The sequence below is a fragment of the Typopeltis vanoorti genome, chromosome 19 (assembly GCF_054136105.1).
Source record: "Typopeltis vanoorti isolate ZY-2024b chromosome 19, IOZ_Tvanoo_1.0, whole genome shotgun sequence".
Classification (NCBI taxonomy): domain Eukaryota; kingdom Metazoa; phylum Arthropoda; class Arachnida; order Uropygi; family Thelyphonidae; genus Typopeltis; species Typopeltis vanoorti.
Genome location: NC_143567.1, coordinates 32,381,744 through 32,408,599, shown reverse-complemented (window position 1 = coordinate 32,408,599; position 26,856 = coordinate 32,381,744). Strand labels below are relative to the sequence as shown.

The 26,856-nt window shown below is 38.8% G+C and overlaps 1 protein-coding gene across 1 annotated transcript in view; it reads left to right on the top strand.

Annotated features, from left to right (window-relative positions):
- Nucleotides 1–26,856, top strand: part of LOC150095977 (popeye domain-containing protein 3-like) — a 191,170-nt gene that overhangs the window by 18,432 nt on the left and 145,882 nt on the right. Inside the window, exon 2 of the mRNA XM_090409381.1 lies at nucleotides 22,052–22,154. Coding sequence (XP_090265507.1) covers nucleotides 22,052–22,154 — 103 coding nt within the window. The remainder of the gene's footprint in view (nucleotides 1–22,051; nucleotides 22,155–26,856) is intronic.

Genomic DNA, 26,856 nt, shown 5'->3' with positions numbered 1-26,856 from the left:
TGCTGCTACAGACCAGGGGTTCCATAGGAAGATGTAGATAGAGATGCTACATATTAATGGATTAGCACAATGAGTGTAGGCCGAACAATTGTTATGGGAGACTTTAACTATGGGGACATAGCAAGTTGGAAGTGGTATTTATACAGTTGCTAAGGAATAATTGCATGAAAAAACATGTTATAGAGAGAGAACAAGGGGTTTGAAGTTGTTTGGATCTGACAATAGCATCAGAAGATGTGTCCATAACCCAGGTAAATACTTTGCCTTCAATTGGAGAGTGACCATGCGATCTTGTTTTGAGAAGTTGCCAAACACGTGGAGTTCTTTGTCAGAAAGGGGTTTATGTTCAGCTGTAAAGCTGGTGATTGAGAGACTCAGGAGTCATCTTGGAACAGTGCCATTGCTTAAGAAGCTACAAGGAAAGAATGTCAGTAGTGCATGACAAGTGGTCAGAGTAGCAGTATCAGACTGCATGCCCAAGGTCAGGAGGATAAACCAACTTGCAGTTAAGTAGGTACCTAAAGCAAGAACTGCAAAACATTGTGGAGGAAATATAAAGAAAAAAAGTGATCAGCATACACATGAGCAGTACATAATGCAAGCAAGAAGGGTAACTAGTATGATACGGAAGGCCAAATCAGACTATGAGAAAAAATTAGCCAAACATTCCAAAGTAAATCCAAAAGAGTTTTTTTGTTATGTAGCAAGTAAGAGGGAAAATGACTATGGTAGAATAACTTTAAACAATGCTCATGGTAGGAAGATGACTCAACCAAAAGATATATTTGAGTTGCTAAGTGATCATTTTGAAAAAGTGTATTATCCAGGGAGATTTTACAGTTACTGATGTTAGCGATGTTAACATTGTCAACACTGAGATAGATGAACAGGAAGTGTTCAGCATATTAAAAAATGTGAATGTGAGCACAGCAGTGGGACTGGATGGCATATCAGCCTGTGTACTATGTAAATGTGAAAGAGAATTGGCATTGCCCTCTGACGAAGTTGTTCAATCTGTCTCAGCTCTGGCAGGGTTCCAAGGGAGTGGAAAGAAGGTAAGATAGTTCCATTATATAAAGGTGGCTTTAAGACAGAGTTAGCAAACTACAGGCCAATAGATATATTGGGAGTGGTTGTTAAAGTATTGGAAAAGTTGGTGAAAGGTAAAATACAGCAGTGGGTAGATAAGGATGTGGTATACTCTATGGTGGGCAACATGGCTTTATAAAGGGTGGGTCCTGTCTTAGTAACTTATTCACATTTTATAATAAAGTGACAACAGAATTCGATAAAGGTAACAGCTACACTATGATACTATACTATACTGCTCAACTTTACCAAGGCATTTGACAGAATACCACATGGAAAACTATTACAAAAACTGGAGAGGATGGGAACGGATGTGAGGCTAGTAGCATGGATAGGGAGTGGCTGACAGACAGACTCCCTGGTATATGGTGGAGTGTAGTATAGGAGAAAGATGGTGACTAGTGGAATACCTCAGGGTTTCGTACTAGGGCCACTACTCTTTAATTTATATATCAATGTCACAAGGAGAGATTTAAGAGGGGATATTCAGGCAGCCCCCCCCCCTCTGGGTGGCTGCTGCCATTATGTTCAGTCGAAAATCACTCTCCATAATGTATCTTTTTATTCCATCAAGACCTTTTAGCCAGAAATTAATCTTTGATTTATTTCTGCTAATGATTTTTATTAATTCCTCTTAGTCTTAATTCTGTTATATATAATTATTTTCTTGGACATTTCTCCACGGAGTGAAACTCATTGTGGGATGTCTATACTAATCATCAATCACGCAATCTGTCATACTTCTCCTTGAATTCATTCACCAATAAGCACTCACAGTTGCTTCTGGCAACCCATTCACCAGCCTCCAACCAAAATAATCTATACTCTTTTTTGGAAGTAAAGAAATATACTACAGGCCGTATTGCTTCCGAAAGTAGCAGGATATTAGTTCTCTGTTACTATGGCGGTGGACATCAGAGACCATGTGATAAATAATTCCATTTTCCAAAAATAAGTTCCCTGTAACAATTTAATGGTATGAAACATATAATTCTAGCTTCAGCAAGTAAGGAAGTAGTAAAATAATTATATACAAAGCACCACACGATGTGATAATGTAAAAAATTTAAGGAACCATTTTATGCAACAAAATCACTCTCAAATCCTTGCCTCATCAAATTTCCTATAGTCCAGTTTGATCTATGTAGTATGCAATTTGTGATCTCTTCTTCCCAAAGTGTGTTGCCTTACTTTGTCACATATTGATTGATCGATTTGATTCATCTCATCCATTCCTTTAGGATGGGTAAAATCCCCCCCCCCCATGAGGGCTTTCTGGTCAATTTTATTTCTTAATTCGTCACTTCTTGCTGCCCCTAAGGGCAGTATAGTTAGTCATGAATACTGCCCTTAAGGGCAGTATTCATGACTGTAACTCCGTGTGTTTTCACAGGGCCAGTTTGCCTTTGCCACATATTGCCAGCCTATTAAGTCATCCTGCAGTACCTATATCATCTTCATTGATTGTTGCTCTTCCTAGCTTTGTATGATTGGCAAAAAAGCCTTCTCAGTCTTTTTTCTGCTAATTGGCATTGACACCTGTTTAGCTAACTTTTCCTGTCTCCCATTCAGAGAGAATAGAACCATATGCCTTAGCTTTTTGCACACATTCTTGAATGCTTGCTGCGTCAATTCCTAATTTTTCTCAACACTCATACGCTGTTTCTGATCTTTCATCAGTGTTTCTTTTCTAACTGAAATCCCACTTCAAATCAATTTTAACAGTGTTAAAATTGATTTGAACACTGTCTTATATATAGTTAGTTTACTGTTTTGACAAATTTATCTCTTTCATATAAATTTATTCATCTGGCTCTTCACCATATCAGCATTGCTTATTCTGTTGTTTGTTTTAATTGCGATCTCTTTACTTTATGCAGATCTCAGCTGTGATTAACATATCCAGTTTTGATATTGGGGGTGCTTAAGGGTCAAAGCTGTATAACTGAGACGAGGCCTCCACATACTCTTTAAAGGAATGCGGAGAACCAACCAGGGCTTCTGACGTAATGTCCAATCCTCGCTTTCTCGTAGTGCACTCTATTAGATATCTACCTGGATACTGAACGAATGAGGATGGGCTGGCAATTTGGGATTTAGCCAACCAAATTGTATTCTTATTGGCTTAAGCCACAAATAAAATGATGCTACAACATGACAGAATTTCATGCTGGCTTGGACGTCGCATGGTTAAACAATGCCCCCATTGTTTTTACCAGGGAACTAGGGTGAACAGCAAAAAGTCAGGTACTAGAATAAATCTTGAAACACACCCTAACTCAACATCAGCAGAGTTCATGGTTGGTACTCTCAACATAAGAAGCCCGAATGGCAAAGAAATGGAGTTGGCTGCGGAACTGGATAAGTACCAGATCGACGTAATAGGAGTGACTGAAACAAAAAAAAAGACAAAAACGGTGATATCTTTCTGAGCATTAAACACAAAATGTTATATTCAGGCAGTGACAATCAAGGAAAAGGAGTAGCCATAGCATTCAACACTAAATACAAGGCTAATTTTGAATGGCAGACAATTTCAAGTAGAGTTATATGAACAAATATCAGAATGGGGGACTAGATAATGAAACTGATTTGTGCCTATGGTCCTACTAAGGTAGAAGTGGAGGAATTTTTTGATTCTTTAGAAAAAGCAACTGACACAATGAAAAATGAAAAGTTGGTCTTTGTTGGGGATCTAAATAGAGTAGGAAATGATTGTCAAACATATAAAAATATTTTGGGAAAATTTGGAGAAAAGAGCAAAGCTAATAATAATGGCAAATACTTGTCACTTGTACCTGTTGGATTTCTGCTCAGGAAATGGACTGGTTATTACTAACACCATGTTCCAACATAAAAATATGCACAAATTCACATGGAGAGAAGAGGCAAGGAATAAGAAAAGTCTCATTGACTTGTTACTCTTGATAGTGATGTTTTCTCACTGGTGCAAGACACTAGAGTTTATAGATTTTTACTAAATAGTTTAAGGAAATTACAACGTAAACTAGGATATACATTAAAATAAATTTTAATACACTTCCAATATTTCGGCAACATCACGTTGCCATTTTCACAAGAACTTAAGAACAAGACACGTGCACGGAGGCACAGTAAATGAGGAAGAAGCAGGAAGCTATTCTTTCTCCTAAAGTCCTGATGGTGTCCCCTAGTGGGCAGTGTTGATATTCTTGGGAAATTGGGTTCAAGGTTTTCTGATGTAGGTTTCTCAACTTTGAGGCAGTCTCATGCAGCCAAATTTATTGAGATTTGGATTGTTTATTAGGGCTGAGGCAGATACCATGAAAAGCCTTTCATATTTGTATTTACTACGGTGTATTATCGTGGCTTTCTTCCACCGTATTCTATGGCAGGTATCCAGCACATGGTCTGAAAGACCAGAATGGATGTGTTGGTGAAACCGGATGTAGTCCTTGTGTTCTGAAATTCTGATATTAGCTGTCCTGCCTGTTTGGCCAAAGTAGAACAGCTTACAGCTGCAAGGGACCTGGTATATACCAGGTAGGTCTAAGGGGGAGGGGGTTGGTCTTTAGTAGAGCGGATAAGGGATGCCAATTTTTTGTATGGTCTGTAACAAGAAGTTAAGTCATGTTTTTTTAGGATTTTTGTAATTTTTTCCGAGGTGCCTCGGATATAGGGTATGGTGATGAATTTAGAGTAATCCTTGTTGTGAGGTGGGGGGAGGGTGTGGTTTATTGGTTTCAATATTTTTTGGGGGGATAGCCATTGGCTGAGAAAGTGTTGAGAATGTGGTTTTAGTTCTGTGGTTAGGGTATTGTCATTTGAACAGATAAGTTTAGCCCTGTTGTGTAGTGTCTTAATGACTCCATATTGTTGCGAGGAGGGGTGGTGGGATTGTTGGCGAATGTATCTGCCTGTATCGGGTTTCTCTAGACTGAGAAAACCAAGGTTCCATCAGGCTGGTGGGTGACTAGTGTGTCTAGGAAATGGAAGGCTGTTGTTTTCCTCTTTTTCAAGAGTGAACTTGATTCTGGGGTGTTGGTTGTTTAAGTGCGTTAAGAAGGAGAGGAGTGTTTCAGAGCCATATGGCCAAATAGTGAACACATCATCAACGTAGCGAAGCCATATGGTTGATTTTTGTGGGGCAGAGACTAAGGCTTTTTCTTTAAAGGTCTCCATACAGAAATTGGCCAAGGGTAGGGTAAGTGGTGAACCCATGGCTGTCCCATCTATTTATTTGTAGAATTTTCCTTGCCAAACAAAATAGCCCGAGTTCATTGTGAACTGAAATAGGGCTGTGATATTGGGAGAAAATTTAGCTTCGATTAGCTCTAAGGATTCTTTGAGTGGGACATTTGTGAATAAGGAGGAGACATCAAAACTGACCATTACGTCAGTGTGTTTAAGTGTAAGGTTTTCTATGCTGCCTTTGAAGTGGGCTGAGTTTTTCATGTGTGAAGGTGTGTTACCAGTATAGTGTGTGAGAGCTTTGACCAAATGTTTAACTAGTTTGTATGTGGGGGAATCAATGCCATCCACTATGGGACATAATGGCACATTTTCCTCATGTATTTTTGGAAATCCATAAATACGTGGGGGGGGAGTTAAATGGTTTTAATTTGTTAGTGATTTCCACAGGTCAAGAAGTGACCTTCTTAAGGAGTCTGTGTAGTTTTCTAATTTGTGAGTTGGTGGGATAGTACTCGATAGGTAGGTAAGTAGCCCGATCTAACAATACAGCTTTCAGCTTACCTGTGTAATCCTTTTGGGTAAGCAATACGGTGGCGTTCCCTTTATCAGCTTTGGTGATTATTATTTCCTTGTTTTTCTTTAATTCTAATAGAGATTTAATTTCCTTACTGGGCATGTTAGATTTTGGTGGTTTAGCTTTGGTCAGAACACAAGCCACATTCAGTCTAATATCGTTGGCGACATGGTTTGGAAAGTGTTTGATCCCACGTTCAATTCATATCATAATATCTTCAGCAGGCATTCTTCTGGGTGCAATTAAAAAACAACTGCCTTCCTTTCTTAGACACACTAGTCACCCGCCAGCCTGATGGAACCTTGGTTTTCTCAGTCTATAGAAAACCCACCCATACAGGCAGATACATTCACCAACAATCCCACCACCCTCCTCGCAATAATATGGAGTCATTAAGACACTACACAACAGGGCTAAACTTATCTGTTCAAATGACAATGCCCCAGCCACAGAACTAAACCACATTCTCGATACTTTCTCAGCCAATGGCTATCACCTCCCCCCAAAAAAAAATATTGAAGCCCCCCCCCCCCACACACACACACGCATACACAAATACCCTATATCCGTGGCACCTCGGAAAAAATTACAAAAATCCTAAAAAAACATGACTTAACTTCTTGTTACAGACCATACAAAAAATTGGCATCCCTTATCCACTCTACTAAAGACCCCCCTAGACCTACCTGGTATATACCAGGTCCCTTGCAGATGTAAGCTGTTCTACTTTGGCCAAACAGGCAGGACAGCTAATATCAGAATTTCAGAACACAAGGACTACATCCGGTTTCACCAATACATCCACTCTGGTCTTTCAGACCATGTGCTGGATACCTGCCATAGAATATGGTGGACACCGTAGTAAATACAAATATGAAAGGCTTTTCATGGAATCGGCCTCAGCCCTGAGAAACAATCCAAACCTCAACAAATTTGGCTGCATGAGACTGCCTCAAATTTGAGAAACCTACATCAGAAGACCTTGAGCCCAAGAATACCAACACCGCCCACTAGGGGGCACCATCAGGACTTTAGGAGAAAGAATAGCTTCCTGCTTCTTCCTCATTTACTGTGCCTCCGTGCATGTATCTTGTTCTTAAGTTCTTGTGAAAATGGCAACGTGACGTTACCGAAATATTGGAAGTGTATTAAAATTTATTTTAATGTATATCCTGGTTTACGTTGTAATTTCCTTAAACTGTTTAGTAAAAATGCATAACCAGCGTCTAAGACTTTCCATAAGAATTAGAGTTTATAGAGGATTTGAAATTGGAAGTGATCACCATTTTGTCTTAAGCAGGATAAAACTGAATTTCATATTGAAAAGAAAAACATGTAAGAAAGTTTTCAAGCGAATAAAAGTTGAGCTGCTCTCATAAAATATACAAACATTATTCAAGAAAATATAAGAGTTTGAGAATAGGAATTGGAAATTTAGGGGCAAATCCTGAAGAGAACATTAATTGATTCAACGAGAGAGGCATGTGGTGATGTTGTTTGCAAGGATAGAAAAATCAGAACTCCATGGTTGACACAAGAAGTTAAAGAGGCAGTGAAAGAAAAGAAGAAAGCATCAAATGTTCATGGCAAATAAGTCAGCTTGTGCTCTTAGAGAATACAGAGACAAATGTAAGAAAGCTAAACATTGTGTAAATCTAGCTAAAAAAAATCATGGGAAGACTTTATTATTGTGATGCCTCCAGGGAGTTCAAAGACTCATCGAGGGAGAGTGTGCCAACAGCATTGAATGATTGAACTCCTTCCAACTACTAACTGCGCTGAAACTTGCTTAACTTTTTGCCTGAGCCATTAGTAGCAGAGGCTCTACCAATCGACCAACCTTTGCTGGCATTGATAAGAACATACAAAATAAATATCAAGAAGGTGACAAGATATTCTGGAGGTTGTTGAAGAAGCTCAGAAATAGAGGAAAGAATGTTGTAAAAGGAATTAGAGATGATAAAAGTGACATGAAAACTGGAAAAAAAGATATCCTTGAAGTATGGAGTAATTGCTTCGAAAAATTGCTAAATGAAACAAGCAGTGACAGCCCAGTGATAAAAAAAAAAACACTGACCATGCATGCAATCAGGAATACATATCCGTACTTGGAGTAGAAAAAGCCATCAAAAGCCTGAAATTTTTCAAAGGCAGCTTGAGTAGATGATATTTGACCAGAAATGCTCGCGTATGAAAGTATAAAAGTCTTACATTGGCTGCACAGCATAGTTCAGAACAGCCTGCACAGCCTGGACACAGGGACAAATTCCAGATGATTGGAGTAGAGCTCTCATAGTACCCATATACAAAAAGGAAAATAAAACTGAATGTGAGAATTACAGAGGTATTTACTACTGAGTGTTCCTGGTAAGAACTATGCAAGTATACTTGAGAAACGGTTGAAAAGGATTGTGGAAGGGGAGCTTGATGGAACCAGGTCAAATAGAGGCTGTCAGGATCAGATTTTCACTTTACAACAAATAGTTGAGAAATCATGGGAATATAACAAAGATCTGTATTTAAGTTTTGTCAATCTGGAAAAGGCATATGACAAGGTGCCAAGAGAGAGAAGCTATTCAGTACACTACAGTATTCAGTACACTACAGTTATATGGTGTCAATGGGGCATTGTATCAAGCAATACTTAGTCTTTATTTGAGTTGTAAGTCTGCAGTTAGAATTGAAGGAAGTACAGGAAGATGGTTTAATGTTAAATCTGGTGTCAGACAAGGATGTATATTATCCCCTCTGTTATTCATTATCTATAGGATCACATTATGAAAGAAAGTGGTATTCAACCTGATATCAAAATTGGAGATGTTAATGTCAGCTCTTTGCTTTATGTGGATGATGTTATATTTCTAAATAAATCTGCTACAAGTCTGCAAGATTACCTGACTAAATTGAATAACTTATAATAGGTATGGTATGAAGGTCAGCAAGAACAAGACAAAGACAATAAAAATAGGCAGAAGCATTGAAAATATCAACTGCATTGTGAATGCAGAACCTATAGAACAAGTGAAATATTTCAGCTACTTCAGCATGATTTTTTAGTGAAGATGGTAAATTAAATATGGAAATAGATATACAGAATTAACAAAGCTGGTATGGTAGGAAGTCAACTGAATAAATTTATATGGAATAAGGGAGAAATTAGTCAAAACACTAAATTAGCTGTATACAAGACAGTGTTCAAACTCATTTTAACTTATGGATCTGAGTGCTGGGTCAGAAGTAAAGCACTTCACCAAAGACTAGAGACTGCAGATATGAGAGTCCTGAGAATGATTATGGGTGTGATCAGATGGGATCAATGGCAATATCATATTAAAAATGAGGATATTAGGAAAGAACTTGACATTATTAGCATCTAGGAATATGTTAGCAGTGCTAATCTCAGGTGGTATGGTCACTTAAACAGAATTGGAGAGGAAAGATTAGCAAAACAAGTGTTCTCTGCCCAGGTTGGCAGGAAAAAGACCCAGAGGAAGACCAAGATATAGGTGGATTGTGACACGGTAAAAAGTGCCTTAGAAGATAGGAATATAAGATCTGATAATGTTGGAGTCTTAACTGGTAACAGGTTGATTTGGAGGAAAATTGTAGATAGGAAGTTAATAATGATGTAAATTTTTCATGTAGTACTATATCATATTCTGTACATTCCTTGATGGTACATGTCAGGGGATTTTGATGATGATGCCTGTTTTTTTTTTTTTTTTTTAAGATATTGTTCGTATTTAATTCAGTCTAGCCAGGACTAGGAACTAATGTTGCTATCATTTAATTCATTCATTGTTTGTCATGACACAGCCCATTATCAACAGAAAAATTTCCATGAGCTTTGTGTGTGATAGTGTGTACCTCCCATAATAATATAATGCTCATCAGTGGTGCATTCAGGATTTAATCTTGGGGGGTGGGTTGAGTAGTAGATTTGAGAATAGACACTATGCATTGCATACGATCTATTACTGAGCATTTGCATTGATCGCCAATACATGAAACCCGTGATCTCTGGCCCTGCTTGGGCAAACGAAGTGGCGCTTCGTCTGCTCAAGCACTACCTCGTTTATCTTCATAGTGGCTGTGATTCCCAAGAGCTATAGGGTATTCCTACCTTATGTGACTGCCTGTTAATTCATAAAGTAGTATAGAAATAGAAGACACGACAACATAAATAAAAAAAATGAATTTTAATTAGGAAAAGATTTTTGGAACCTTTTTTAGTGTTTTTTTTGGGGGGGCGCTGGTTCCCATTTCCCCCCTCTCCCCTTTGGGTGTGCCACTGAGACTCATTGGATATCAATCCTACAAAATACCATAAATATGCAGATTTATTAGTATTAAACAGCTGACATGAAGAAAATACAACAAAATTTATAAATGCCATAAAAAATGAAAGACACTAATATTTATTTAAGTTACCAATACATCAGGCCTTGTTCCATACTGAAGTGTACAACTTTATGCTTGGCAACATGGAATTGATGTCATTCTCATGCCCAGTTTAATGGGGGATATCCCATTTTCTGCCATATACACCCTTGCATTATTTAAAAACATGAGAGCTAGATCACAGGTTCAGTTTGATAATAGCAGGATTATCTGAATGTCAGCATGGCTTTATTATTATGGAGAAATTTAGTAATCTACTTATGTAAAATAGAGATGTATTGTGAAGGAGAGATGCATATCTAGATTTTGCATCATGTGTTGATACGCAGTTTAAGTCAGTGAAGATCTACTGATGAGAAAATCTATTCAGCCATTCTCTGACTTGGGCATTGTCCCTGAGTGTTCCCTAAAAAGCCTCGACTCAGTACAGTAGATAATTTAGCTTCATTAATGACATGTTTCTCATTAGTTTCATTCTTCTTTTTGACACAACCTGCACTCTCCAAGTGGAAAAATTCCATGGAGAAATTCCTTCCTCAGATACTACTGAAGGTTGACCAGAATCTTAAGAAGAAACTCAAATATTGCTAAATTCTTTCAAGATACTGCTCCACAGCTATCCACAACGCTGATATCTTTCTGTCGATCAGTCCATTCTTTATTTTGTTCACTGTCTGTTATTCAGCTCTGTTGCAGTTTTAAAACCAAGTTTGTCGTACAGCAAATTGTCAAAAAACCAAGCTGTCAAAATACCTATTCAAAATCCAGAAAAAGCATATATATATGCTTTCTCCTTAACTTCTTCCATTAGTCCATTATAAAATGTAACCAGAGTAATAAAACAAGGCTATCACTTTACAAATCTTTGTTCTTTTTCATAGAAATAAGGAGGTTCTGGTTCCATTGTATAATCCTCTGATTATGCCACACATTTCAAAAGGCTGGCAAAGATCTAGATGTGATTGACTAAAATTGTTAAATCTCTAGAATGTTAAATATGAAGCAGGGTTGAGACAATGCAGTTTTCAAAGTCTAGTAGATAGGAGGAAGAGGAATAATATGATAGAGACGTACAAGTTAGTAGGGTGTTGTCATAGGATTAACATTGAAGAGGTTTTTCATAAAATGGTGGGAGATGGGGGTAGAAACAAGAGATCATCCCTGGAAACTATAAGGAGGGTGTGGACAAGGGAGTGAAAAGCAGGTGTTTTGCATGGAGAGTTGTGAATGATTGGAATGCATTGCCTGACAGCTTGGTGTCTGCAGAGAATTTGAATGTGTTTAAGGCATGTATCATGAGCTGTGTGTGTGACAAAAAGGGATCTCCTACATGAGGCTTTGACTCCATGAAGTCTTAGGATGATAATAATAATAATAAAGAATTGAGTATTTAGGCTTATGTGCTGATTAACATTCATGTTACATTTTAATGGAATAATAACAGCACAGAGAAATAATTAAACAACACATTTAAATGTTTCAGTGTTTTATCTCAGTCACAGAGATATCTTTAGGAATACAATGTTAAAATTGTAACAACACACAAAATCACAGAAACGAGATTTGAATAAGTTAAGACTGAAGTCCTGTGAGGGATACCCTCTATAGGTGCTTTTGGCTATCCTTAGATGTTGAGTGGGAGGCCTAAGAATTAAAAGTTTTCCGATTTTTGGGAAGTTTAATACAACCATATAGATTAAGATTAGGCTGGATTTTAAGTCTATTATAGATACTAAAAAAAAGTCTCAGGTTTGTATTTGCTGTGATGGAGTATGGCAGATTCTTCTATCTCATTCTGTGCAAGGTATCCAATGCTTGGTCTACTAGACCTGACTGACCATAATTATAGCAGTGGATGTATTTTTTGTGTTCTTCTAGGTGATGTTAGCAGATCTCCCAGTCTGAACATATGATATGTCACAAGAACAAGGAACCTTGTAAACATCAACACCTGAAATAGAGAGGGGGAAAGAAGTTGATCCTTAGGAGAGCAGAGAAGAGATACCATCTTCAAATGAGGGTTTGAAAACATTGCAGACATTATATTTCATTAAAGTTCTGACTATTTTTTATGAAGTGCCCTGGATGTAGGGAATAGTGATGGCATTACTGTAGTCTTTCTGTTGAGGGAGGTGGAAGGGACAGATAATTTGTAGATTTTTTTAGCACTGTAACCATTGGACAGGAAGGTTTGGCAAATAAAGGCAAGTTCCACTGTAAGGGAAGCTTGGATGAAACGGAGGTTAGAGGCTCTGTTGGCAATGGTTTTGATGACCCCAATATTGTTGAGATTGGAAAGTTGATGTGTGACTACCTGTGTAGGTGGGTTTCTGTAAACTGAGAAAGAAACGTGCCATCCAGCAGACGTGTGATTAGAGTATCTAAGCTGTTTTTTTTTTTTCTTTTTTATACTGAACTGGATTCTGGGATGCTGACTGTTGAGATGGAGAAGCAAAGAGTCTAATGTGTCTGAGCCATGCCAAATAGAGAACACATCATCAATATATCTTAACTAAATAGGTTTGAGACTGGCAGTATCAAGAGCATGTTTTTAAAAATGCTTCATACAGAAATTGGCTAGAGGGGGGTGAGAAGGGAGAGCCCATTGAAGTACCTTCTATTTGTTTATATAAGGTGTCTTCCAGGAGAAGTAATCAGGATGGATAGCAAAATTAAAAAGATCAATAATGTTAGGAGGGAAATGAAAGCATTTTTCAATGAATTTAGACTGTCAGAAAGAGGAATATTTGTGAATAAGGAGGTAACATGAAAACTTACCAAGATATCATTGTTGTTTAAAACTAAATTCTGGAGTAATGATTTGTCAAATTTTTTATATAAGAAATATGGCCAGTAAGTGAAATTAAATTTTTGCTAACTGTAGTGCTAATTATAGGACAGAGAAGGTTTATGAGGACAGAGAAGAATTGGGTTTATGAATTTTTAGCAACCCGGATATCTGGGGAGCAGGAACTAAAAGGTTTGAGTTTTTTTAATAACTTCAGGAGGCCAAGATGTGACCTTTTAGTCCCTCCTGGATATATGGATTGCCAAAAATTCATATATTCATCCATCTGCATCTTGGTCTTCCTTGGGAGTTTTTCCCTGAAAACACAACCGACCATCTAGAGGGTTAGACGGTCGGTTGTGTTTTCAGAGAGCTCCCAAAAGCTAAGTATAATTTTGAGTGAAAATTAGAATATAGGTTAAAATCATAATGTAATATTGTCTAATTTTGGTAGCTTGTTGTGTCTGTGTGATTTTGGTGTGAATTCCGTTATTTAATTTAGTATTTAATGATACGTTTCATAGATTTGAATATGGTGCCAGTGCGACGTAAGATAATGGCATCCAAAAATACGACGCCATTATTCAAAAACTATAATGTGAGAGAGTTTGTCCAATATGATGTGTGTGAGATGTATGCATTCCCGAATGAGGCTGGAGTTTGGATTGAAAGTGATAGTGGTGGGAGAATGTGCAGAAAGTGTAAGCAAAGTGAGGAGTCGAAGTGTGTCAGGTTGTGAGATAGTTATGGTTGAAGAAAGCCAGAATGTGAGTGAAAATAGTGACTTGATAGGAAATTGCAATGTAGAAGATTGCAATGCGAGCGGTGATCAAAGAAAGAGTGAAAGCAACTATACAGAGAGAGAAAATGGTTTGAATGATAAAAAAAAAATGAGGAATTATTTGTAGGAAGTGAAATCGCTAGGTTGTGCGCAGCGGCAATTAGAGCACCTGCAAAACTCTTTCCAGAGTGATTCGGCTAACGTAAATAAACAGCATAAGAGCGGGAGAGTTTCTGAAATGAAGGAAAGATTGTTGTATGGTGACTCGTTATTAAGAGGAGTGATAGATGGGAGTTTAACTAAATCGTACTTACCAGGTGAGAAATTTAAGGATGTAAGTGAGAGTATTAGACCGCAAAAACAGAGAGTGAAAGAATTGATAGTTGTGGTGTTTACGAATGAATTGAAAGGAGATAAATTTTTTATGAGATAGGACTTGAAAGTATTGTTAAAGGTAGCGAAAGAAAAGAGTGACAGAGTTAGAATGGTGAGTCTGTTGCCGCAGTATGACAGAGAGGAGTTTAGAAGGAGGGCCATAATCGCAAATGACATTATGCAGACGGTGTGGTGTGGAATTCGTGGACGTGTGGAGTTTGATGGGCAAAAGGATTTATACAAGATAGATAGCCTGCATTTGAATGGACTTGGTGTGCGGAGACTGGAAAAAGTATTTCTGAATGAAGTAAAAATGGATGTGCAGAACCAGGGAAACTAGAACTACCAAGGAGGGGAGGGGAGGAGTGGATATGCGGACATTAGTGAGACAGTTGAGCTTAAGAATGTATATAATGTACCCGAGCCAGCACTAAGGGCAAAAAATGGGAATGGGACATTTAGAATAACGCATCAAGATAGGGGTGGGACAAAGGGATCACTGTATTTCATGTATACTAATGCCAGGAGTATTAGGAACAAGAAGGAAAAATTTTTGGCCTTGATTGGCTCTTCCTGGCCACAGATTATTGGCATTAGTGAAACTTGGCTGATGGAAGATGATATAGTTAGTGGGATAGAATGTGTAGGTTATAGTGTGTTTAGGAGGGACACCCCCCCATTTTAGGAGGGACAGAGAGAATAAAATGGGGGGGGGGTGTTACTGATGATAGCTGATGAACTGCAGCCAAGGAGAATTGAAGTTGTATCGCAGGATAGTGAAAGGCGCTCATTTGAGGCTATTTGGTGTGAGATTGAGTCTGGCAGAATAAAATATACAGTTGGGTGCTGCTATAGACCAGGTGATGGAATAGATGGTGGAGATAGTATGCATAAACAAATTGATGAAATGAGTGGAACGAGGGTAATTATTATGGGGGATTTCAACTATGGTGACATTGATTGGAAGGAGGAGAGGACACATGTGAGGAAGGAAATGGAATTTATTCAATTATTAAGGGATAACTATCCGAGACAGCATGTAATTGAAAATACTAGGGGTGTGAGAGTGCTTGATCTGGTAATAGCATCTCAGAATTTGACTGTAATGAATATGACCATATTGCCACCTATTGGTGAGAGTGATCATAAGGACTTGGGAGGTGACTAAAGGTGTGGAATTTTCGATTAAGACAGGGTATATGTGGAATTACCGTGCTGGCAAGTATCACAAGCTTAGGAGATTGCTTGGATCAGTGCCATGGCATGTACAACTGCAAGGGCTGGACGTCGATAGAGCATGGGAAGTGGTCAAGGAGCATTTACAGGAAGTTATGGCTGATTGTATACCTAGGGTCCGAATAGTAAAACAAGTAGGGGTTAAATGGATGAATAACACCATTAAGCTTGAGCTGCAAAAAAAGAAACAACTGTGGAGGGAATTTAAAGAAAGGGGTGACCTGCAGGCACACGAACGGTATAAAGTGCAGGCCATAAGGGTAACGAGTGTGGTAAAAAAAAGCAAAAGCAGATTATGAAAGGAAACTAGTGCAAGCTAAAGAGAATCCCAAACAGTTCTTTCAGTATGCTGCAAGCAAAAAAAAACTGTACACGGCAAAATGATTTTAAGGAATGACGATGGTAAGGAGGTTGCTGAATCAGTCAATATAGTGGAGTTACTGAGCGCGTACTTTGCAAGAATATATCATCCAGGTGGTGACATTGAAAAAATGAAGGAACCATTAGTTTGTATGGAAATTGTGATGAATGAAGTGGAGGTGAATAGTCTATTACAGAACTTTAATGTGAATACATCTGTGGGATTGGAACGTATACCGGCATGGGTCTTGCGTGAGGCAGCTAAGGAATTATCAATGCCCTTGACCATGTTGTTTAATCTGAGTCTCGGGTCTGGTTTAGTCCCGAAGGTGTGGAAAGAGGGGAAAATAGTTTCACTGCATAAAGTAGGATCCAAGACTACGGTTGCAAATTACCGACCAATCAGCATATCAGAAGTCGTTGTCAAGGTCTTGGAGAAAGTAGTCAAGGGAAAAATACAGGAATGGATTGATGAAAATGAGATACTGTACGGGGGACAGCATGGCTTTGTGAAGGGTAGATCATGCCTCAGTAACTTTCTCAAGTTTTATAACAAGGTGACAGCTGAACTGGATAAGGGTAATGGGTTTACAGTGATACTGCTGGACCTGGCAAAGGCATTTGACAGGATACCACATGGAATTCTAATCCGTAAACTACAACATATGGGAATGGATATAGGGTTGATGAGATGGATAGGTGGGTGGTTGATGGAGAGATATCAAAGAGTAGTTTATTCAGGAGTAGAGTCCAAAAGACGGCCTGTGACTAGTGGTGTGCCGCAGGGTTCTGTTCTTGGACCACTGCTGTTTAATCTGTTCACTAACGATATAGGGAAGGATCTAAGTGGAACAGTTCATTTGTTCACTGATGATTCAAAGTTTGGTAGGGCAATAGTGAATGCAGAAGATGTCAAAATCTTGCAGGATGACTTGGATAGATTGAAGTTCTAGGCTAAGGAGAATGGATGTCAATTTAATGTGACAAAATGTAAGGTTATGCATTTTGGGGTGAAAAGATTAGCAGCAGTATACCACATTGGTGAAACTGTACTCCAGGAGATTGATGAGGCTAGGGACTTGGGAGTGTTGGTGGATAGGGAGATGAAGTTTAGGGGGCACATTGCAAAAGTAGTTATATCAGCTCATCAACTCACTTGGTTGTTGAAAAATACCTTGACGAGCAGAGACAAGCAAGTTATTGTACCTCTGTACCGAGTCTTGATAAGACCTCATCTCGACTACTGTGCCCAGATTTGGTCACTTCGGTTTCTTCTTGATGGGGAGGAGGTGGAGAGGATCCAGAGGCGAGTGACTAAGATGATAGCAGGTCTATGGAATGAACCATATGAGAACAGGTAGAAGATTTGTGGATTGCGGAAACTAGTTGATAGGCGGAAAAGGGGAGATATGATTGAGACATTCAAATTGCTAAAGGGATTCTATAGGATTAATTCAGAGGATATTTTTGAGATCAGGACTGGTGGTGGGAGAACTAGGGGACACCTATGGAAGCTGAGAAAGAGTGTGGTTATCAAGGATATTAGAGCTGGGTTCTTTACTTTTAGAGTGTTAAATGAGTGGAATAAGCTACCAGAGTCTGTTGTGGGTGCAATGATAGTGAATGAGTTCAAGGCAAGGTATGATAGAGACTGTGAGAATGTCGTATAGTTGTGTGGACATGATGTTTAGAGCCTCCCTCGATGAGTCTAAGGACTCCCTGGAGTCGCCCGAAATAATAATAATAATAATAGATTGGTGCATTGGATTGGAGACTGGCTATCTGATAGGTATCAAGTTGTGTATGGGGGGGGCGATATCCAGGAAAAGGAAAGTCACTAGTGGAGTGCCTGAGGGGTCTGTTTTAGGTCCATTGCTGTTTAACTTGTATATTAATGATATAGGTGAAGATTTGGATGGAGATATTCAGTTGTTTGCAGATGATGCAAAGTTGGGACGAACCATGAAGTGTAGTGAAGATGTGGCCTTACAAGAAGACCTGAATAGATTGAGTGATTGGGCACGGAAATGGGGATGTGAATTCAATGTTGCAAAATGTAAGGTTTTAAAATTTGGAAAACAAAGATGGGATGCAGAATTTATGCTTGGTGAAAATATATTGTTGGAAGTAGAGGAAATAAGAGATCTGGGGGTGATAGTGGATAGGGATCTAAAATTTAGGGGACACATTGCCAAAATTGTGAAGACAAAACAAAGGCTTCTGGGAATGATGCAGAGGACACTGACATGTAGAAGTAGGGAGATTCTTGTTCCGTTGTATAAGGTTTTGATTAGGCCACACATGGACTATTGTGCCCAGATTTGGTTACCGGGTTTTCAGGAGGAAGAGATGTTGGAAAGGGTCCAAAGGAGACTGATTAAGGTAGTTTCTGACCTCTGGAATGTCGAGTATGAGGAAAGATTGAGAAGATGTAATTTGCAGAGTCTGGTGGACAGGAGGAAGAGGGGAGATATGATAGAGACCTACAAGTTGGTAAGGGGAGAAAAGGACCTCCCAGATGAGTCTTTGACTCCATGAGGTCTTGGGGTGGTAATAGTAGTAATAATAATAATATTAAGATTAGCTAACAACAGCCTTGGACCTATTTTGCCATAGAAATAAAAAATAATAAGTGCATATCCTTTATGCTCGTTACCTCTATATTCAATGGATTATTTCTCTTCTGTGTATTAGAAGCTTTCCCACAATTAGTACATCTGTTATCTCTAAAATATTAACTGTGCTAGAACTATTTGTTCAGACATCAGCCTCATCACTGTCTCACATTTGAAAACAGATTTCTTTCCCCCTCCCTCACCTAACACAATCAACAAACTCCATATTCATCCCTTAAACATCCCAAAACTGATCCCAAAAAAATCTATCATCATCTTGCTGTCTTAAAAATGTTCTTAAAAGATAAAACATTCAAACCTTACCAAAAATTATCTACTCTCACCTGTTCACCAAAAGACCCCTCTCCATCACTTAAATTATTGTGGCATCTGCAGGATGCACTGTTTCTGAAAATTGGTATACTTTGCCAAACTGCAAAATATATATCCAATATACACCACAGCTGCTCAGAGGTTGCAAACCGTGCTGGTTGACTATCATCATATTTAAGGTGGGTAAAACATCAATTTCACAAATGCGGATTTAAATCTAAGATACTATTTTGAACATGCCTCATGGCCCTATATATCTGGATGAGAGTTACTATGAACCGAACAATCAAGATTTCTTTACTCAGCCTGTAGAAGGCTAGTTAGGACCTAGGATTATGCAGTTTGATACTCATTCTGTTGTTTATCATCTCTGTTTCCATATAATATGCATATTCATATATTTATGCCTATCAAGATGCTTTGGTGACTAAGGCAAAATTGAATAAAATTTAGTTAATTGTTCCTGTTTCATGATGCTAAGAGTGATAAGGAATGATTCTAAAATGGAGTTACAGTAAAAAAATTAAATAAATAAAAAATAAACCCAAAATGACTTGCCATAAGTGGATACTGGAATTACTATTAGTAGGTAGCATCTGTTCTCCAACCAATGAGTTGCGAGTTTAAATTTTTCGTAAGCAGAGTTGATGATCTCATCACTCTACTTACTGGAGGCCTGAAGTTGTTCATTAAAAGTTCCATATTTTGTCTTTTAAACCAGGATTAACATTCCCAGTAACCCTGCTCTACAGCCAAACATGGAACTTTTTATGAGCACATTAGTATGTTCAAGGTATAAGTACATTAATACTGTAGGCTGGATAAAGTCGGAAAACACCAGGTCATTGAAGTGACAGAGGACCCCCAGCCCTCTGAACTTCTTCCCTCTTCACATGACAAAAGCCAGCTAGCCAACAACAACTGAAGACATCGCTATTTCAAATTCCAGTGGCTTTCAGAAGGTCAGAAGGAAGAAGAGAAAGAAAAAGTCCCCTGCAGCAGATCCTGAAATAATACCTCAGACCTTGGAAACTACAGCTCCTATGGACACATCAGCACTATCTCATGAAAGAACAGAGACAGATACATTGACACAGCCCAAAGAGAGGATTCCACCAGTAATCTTGAGATCTAAAGAAAAATGGTTGTCACTTGCAGAGACGATGAAGAACAATAACATCAAGTTCTCATCAGCTAAAAACACCGACGATGGAGTCCGCATACAGCCCAAAGGAGCAATGGACTACTGCCAGCTCACCAGACTTATGGATGAACAGAAAGTTTCATATCACACATACCAACTGAAAACTGAAAAAATCTTAAGGTAGTCATCAGAGGTTTGGTAGAAAACATAACATCTGAAGAGATAGCTACTGACCTCAGATCACAAGGCTTGGAGCCGATCAAGATTTCTCGCATGTATCGAGCAGACAAGCGCCCCATGCCTCTGATCTTAGTGGAGATCAGTAAAGACCACAGAGAAATTTACGACCTTACGATAGTCTACAACTTAGTCATCAAGACCAAACCACTCAGAAGAAAGGCATCCGTCGGTCAATGCCATCGCTGCCAAAAATTTGGGCATGCACAAAAGTTATGTAAAGCAGATTACAAGTGCGTGAAGTGCAGTGACAGCCATCCCTCGCACACTTGCACAAAATCACGGTCTACACCTGCTAAATGTGCAAATTGTGGCGGCCCACATCCATTTGGGATGTAAATTATAAAGGCTGCTCAATTCGCCCATCTAACCTATGGAAGACAAGAGTGGCGTTAGCCCCGCCCACTCAGATTCAAGCCATGAAACCACTGGAAATCACAGTGCGGGGTGTTACAGCCGATAAAACATACGCTTCTAGGTCTCTCCGCGAATTTTACCCGGAGCCTCGACAGCTTACAGCCAAAACTCTGCACTGATTCTTGCTCCCTCACTAGGGGAGATGCTAATGGCCCTTAGCAATATGAACCCTAGCCAAGCCGACACTAAGAAATTCCTCAGGAATACCCATGTTATCTTCTCCATGATCAACAAATGACATGCTCTCCTGCATCTCGATGCTGATATCCCAGATATTTCCACATTGCTCCGTAACACTACCACTACTTATTCACCTAAGCAGCTTTTCATTCCAAGCAACTCATTCAGGAGTTTTCTAAGAGCACCCGAAAGCTGCTCTGCCTTTCGGCTCAGGCGCTTCTGCACTGCCCTAAATAGGGTGAGCCAAGTGCTCGTTAATTTTTAATACAAATCTATTTCCTAGCGTTGAAGGGATAGGAATCCATGGGATTGATGTCCATCAAGACACAGAAGTTAACAGCTGGATAGCCTTTCATGAGTAGGATTTTACATGTCTGCCAGGGGCGTGCCAGTAGTGTCCAGCACCTGTGTGCAAAACTTTAGTTGGCGCCCATACCCTCCTTCCAATAAAAAAATTACTTTAAAAAAACATTTTTTTTAAGTATTTCCTCCTCTTTGGTGTTTTTACCATATCCTGGCACCTGTGTGCATCGCACATATGGCTGGCACGCCCCTGATGTCTGCATATCTACACATTTACTCCTAGCTGCCCGTGTTATCAACGTAGCATAAGTTTATGACCCCTGGTAGGTAGAATACATGTTAAATAATAATAAATAGTGGATGCTATTTTGTGGTTGTCAAATACAAAATTATGCATCCTAGCTTGAAGATTCCAGATGACATGGTGATAAGATTTTAGTATTTTTCTGCAAAAGATTAATGAAATTGTGGATCTCAGATGGATAGAGTATTGGTTCAGGGACTGTATTACAAAGGTGATAAATGACTCAGGATATGGCAAAATTGAAATGAACACTAATCTGCAAAGATATAAGAAATCATCATGCCTCATTACAAGGCATTGATATGATTGCATCTGGTGCTGTGTTTAAAGAAATAGTGAAGAGGATACAGAAGTAAATAACCAAGATGATATCAGCACTGTGGAGTTTATAAGAATGTGAACTATTAATCCTGTGAATAGGTGAGGGTTGAGTTAATATGAGAGAGACAAACTGTTAAAGGGATTTTTTAGCATGGAGGTGGGTGAAATCTTTCAGTATGGAAGGATGGGAGAGAATAAAGGGCCATATCTGGAAGCTAAGAATGCAGTTAGCAAATGGGCAAAGGCTAGATTTTTCTCTTTGTCAATGAGTTGAATGGTTGAATAACCCTAAGGACAATTTTATCATGGCAGTACAATAAAGCCTTTGAGTATATTTTAAAGTCATCATTCTTTACAAGGAAACAGATATTAAAATGATTCCAGTAAGTATATATTCAATAATTTTACTTTTCCTTTCAGGTTGATCGTGTCCCAGCATGGCCGCTCACTGCACATAGTGGATAGTCATCAGTTTCTTGATTCTCCAGAGTGGTTTGGGGTGTGTAGTGATGATTATTATCAGGTGGGTAAGCCAAGTTGATATATTGTAACAGACTAATGCATAGGAAAGTGTATTATTACAGTTGCTTCCCTTGAGTGTGTATATGGAGATAAATTATATTGTTACTGTGATTCAAGTTATATTTGAACATGGGAAAGTGAGAAAGGATCTGCTAATAAATAATGTCACTTTATTTATTAGTGATTAGCAGTAGATAAGTAGAACGCATTGTGAAAGACTGTGATGCTCCTATTTTGAATTCAAAGGAAGATATGATAAACAGAGCGGTTGACAGTAATAGCAGACCTTCTTTGAGATATGATTTTATGGAGGTCAAATAATAGTGATGATATGATATCAGTAATTTCTTGCAAAATTAGTAACACTCAAATCAATTTTTGTGAGATAGCTCCATTATTTTATCTACCAATCTTCAGAATATCAGTGATTTTTTTTTTTTTATTGAAATCCCACCCAAAAATCTGTTATACATCAGTACCGTGAGTGAACCAATCTTGAGATAATAATCAAGGAATCCTATTCTAGAGACCTAACATGGGACATTTCCAGGCCACTCAGTGCCTCTAGAGAGCAGCATGATGAACTTACACTGGGAATTGAAAATCATCTACCATCTAAAGACCACAGATTTTTTATAAATCCAGTTTTGCTAATTGAGTATACTACACTCTTTTTTTTCTTTTTTGACAAATTTTAAATAGTCAAAATAAATCTACTGGAAGCAAAATACCTTCAGGAACATAAACTGTTTCTGTTTGCAAGAGACATTTAAAATCCAGTGTGGATGGACCCCACCTTAAGTTGCATTTCACTATTTTTATTAATATTATTATTTAGGCCTCCAAGGAGTCAAAAGACTCATCATGGGAGGTCCTTCCTAGAAAACACAAGTCTATCAAGACTCATCGTGGGAGGTCCCTCCTAGGAAACACAAAGTCTATCATACCACTCCTTAAACTCATTGACCATTCTCGCTCTCACCACTCTATCAGGCAATGCATTCCATGGTTCAACCACCCTCCATGCAAAGAAACCACTCCTCACCCTCTTGCTCACAGTTTCCTTTCGTAACTTCTAGGGATGGCCCCTTGTCATCACTCCTTCCCGCTGTTCAGCCATGCGAAAGAACTCTCCAGTTTCAACCCTATAACTACCTCTCAACAGTTTAAAAGTCTCAATCATATCACTTCTCCTTCTTCTATCCACCAAACTCTGCAGTCCACATTCCCTCAAAATGATTCTCATAACTAACATTGTACAGTCCTGAAACTGTCTTTGTTATCTGCCTCTGTACTCCTTTCCACAGTTAATTTATCCCCTTCAAATCCTGGGGACAAAATCTGAGAACAATAGTCTAAGTGTGGTCTGATAAGGGTCTTATACAACTCTTTTATCTCTGTAGGTCAGCATCCTTCTCATTATTGTAGCAATCCTCTGTTTTACCTTCACCACCTTTGCAATATGTCTCTTGAATTTCAGGTTTCTATCAATCATCAACCCCAGATCTTTTGTCTCCCCTACTTCCTCCAGTATAATATCTCCTCCAATAGAGTATGCAGTGTCCTCACGAACCTTACATTTTGCTGCATTAAACTGACACCTCCCATTCATTTGCCCATCTGTCTATCTTATTCAAATCCTCTTGCATGACTACCACATCTGCACTATTAGTAATAACGCTTCCCAGCTTCACATCATCTGCAAACAACTGAATATCCCCTTGCAATCCACTGACAATGTCACTGATATGAAGGTTAAACAATATAGGTCCCAGTACTGAGCCCTGTGGCACTTGTAACCCTCTTCCTCCTTGAAACTGTCCCACCATACACAACTCTCTGATACCTATCGGACAGCCAATCCTGAATCCAGTTGACCAACCTGACATCCAAACCAATGTACTGCACCTTAAATATGAGTTTATCATGTGGCACCCTGTCAAATGCCTTCACTAAATCCAAGAAAATGGCAGTATATGCCTTTCTGTCATCTACTGCTCTTGTAACTTTATTATAAAAGGCTAGCATATTACTAAAACAAGAGCACCCCCTCACAAATCTATGTTGACTCTCACAGATAACATTACCCTCATCTGCCCAATGTTGTATACCGTCCCTAACTAATTTCTCCAAGATCTTAACAACTATTGATGACACACAAACTGGCCTATAATTAGACATTACCAGTCTGCTACTGCCCTTATGCAATGGCATTATCTTACCTTGCTTCCATTCTCTGGGCACCTTTCCTGTAGCCAGACTTTCATTGAAAAGCCAGGTCAAAGGAGCTGTCAGTTCCTCAGCACATTCTCTCAAAACTCGTGGTGAAATACCATCCATCCCACAGCTTTACTGACATCCAGAATACTCGGTATTTGGAACATGTTCTCCTCTAAACCTCAAACCTGTCCTATCCCTCTAGTATTAAAATTTACTCCTTCAGGATGAAATACACCAATAAAGTGTTCATTGAACAATTCCACTATGTCCTGTTCATCAGTCACTCTATTCCCATTGTTATCCCACAATGTCATTCTTCCACAATCGTTTCTCTGCCTACTGGCCACATAGCTAAAAAATGCCCTAGGATTTTCTTTGGATCTTAGTGCCAATCTCTTCTCATATTCCAGTTTTGCCTTCCTCACCATTCTGGTCACTCTCCTGGCCTGCGTCTTATATTCTTCGTGTATCTGTCCTCCACCCCTCTCCTTGTATATCTTCCATAATCTCTTTTTCAACTGCAATTCCTGTTTAATATTGTTTGTCATCCACTTTACACCAAATTGTGTCCTCTTCTTCACTTGTGGAATATAGCTTATTGCTGCTAACAAATATTCCTTCACAATTTCCCAAGCACTAATGATATCCTGGCCTTCCAATTCCTCTCTGTTGTGTAAGGACAGAACTGGAGATGGGCTTTCTCATGAAGGAATCAGTATTTTTGTGGAAAACCATATCCCTTTTTAACACAACCAACTTACCACCACTCTTAAAACAGTAGCTATCTGCCTGTCATTAGGATTTTTTTTTACAATATATTCCATTTATGTACTATTAGGTTTTGAGTTAACTCATACCAACTTCAGTAATATTATACTGCAATTTTATATTTAAGTTGCAGCAGGGGCGTGCCAGTAGTGTCCGGCATCTGTGTACAAAACTTTAGTTGGTGCCCCTATACCCAGTAGCACAGTAGTAGTGTCCGGCGCCTGTGTGCAAAACTTTAGTTGGTGCCCCTATCCCCCCTCCCTTCAATTAAAAAAAATCACTTAAAAAAAAAAACGTTTTTTTTTTTTAAGTATTTCCTCCTCTTTGGCACCTATTTGCATTGCACATATGGCTGGCGCGTCCCTGAGTTGCAGCAGCAAGAGAGAGAGTACAAATGGATGGGAAAGGCTAAATTGCTGAGCATATGTTTAATAATAATGCTTTCTTTTATATATACCTTCTTTCATTTCTTTCACATGCTTACTTGCTCATATTCCAGTAGATCGTGATTTCCCTTCCACTCCACATTTCATAAACCATCTTCTCCTCCACAAGTGCCCAGTTAGAAAATTGGATAGGCTGACTGGATTACCTTTCTTGCAAAATTTAATCCTGAGACAGTCACCAAACATGAGAAAGCAATGATTCATTTTAACAGATTATATCACCCCAGTGACAACTGCAATTCCAAACAACAACAACAACAAAAAAAAAATAACTTAGTTTTCACTATCTGAAACCATGATAAAACTTGTGTGCCAAACAGCCAAAAAAAAAAAAGATGCAATATATTTCAGACATGCCCTACCACATTAAAGCTTAAAAATTTTATTTGACTTGGACCAAAGTATGTTACTTTAAACATCTGAGTCTCAAAAGTAATCTTAGATCCAGTCTACATCTATTAGTCATGCAGCCAATTACAAAAGTAGTATGACACAAAATCTGGAAAATGAAAAGTAGAGAATACTGATTGTACAATGTTTAGGCAAACTGGTTGGGCATGTAAAAAGGTGATCCTGATGGGAAACTTTAATTATAAGAACATAGAATGGATTTCATTCAGAATTTTGAATTGTGACTGGTTCTCCATTCACAACTGTATTGTGAATGGAGAACCTATAGAACAAGTGAAACATTTCAGCTACTTTAAGCATGATTTTTAGTGAAGATGGTAAATGAAATATTGAAATAGATAACAGAATTAACAAAGCTGGTATGGTAGGAAGTCAACTGAAAAAATTTATATGGACAGAGAAATTAGTCAAAACACTTCTTCTTCTTCGCGTTATTCCCGCTTCCTATGCAGGGTCCGTGTGTTACTTAGATGCGACATCTTGTTAGTACTACTCCCAACCGACCCGTCGCCTGGTCTGCCGCTGGGGGGGGATATATTTTTGACTGTAGAGGCGTATGTTCACGGGCCGGTTTGCCTGCTTGCGGGATGAAAAACGCCAGATAAACTGGCGGAAAAACCCTACTGACCGCGCCCAAGACCGGCTAACTTGGCTATGCCTGAGGAAGATCCTCAAATTCCTCACGTCTATAACGGGATTCGAACCTAGGACACTCCTTCCCCAGACATATGGTTGCGAAGTGCAAAGCCACTAGGCTAACCGCGCGGTCAAATTAGTCAAAACACTAAATTAGCTATATACAAGACAGTGCTCAAACCAATTTTAACTTATGGATCTGAGAGCTGGGTCAGAAGTAAA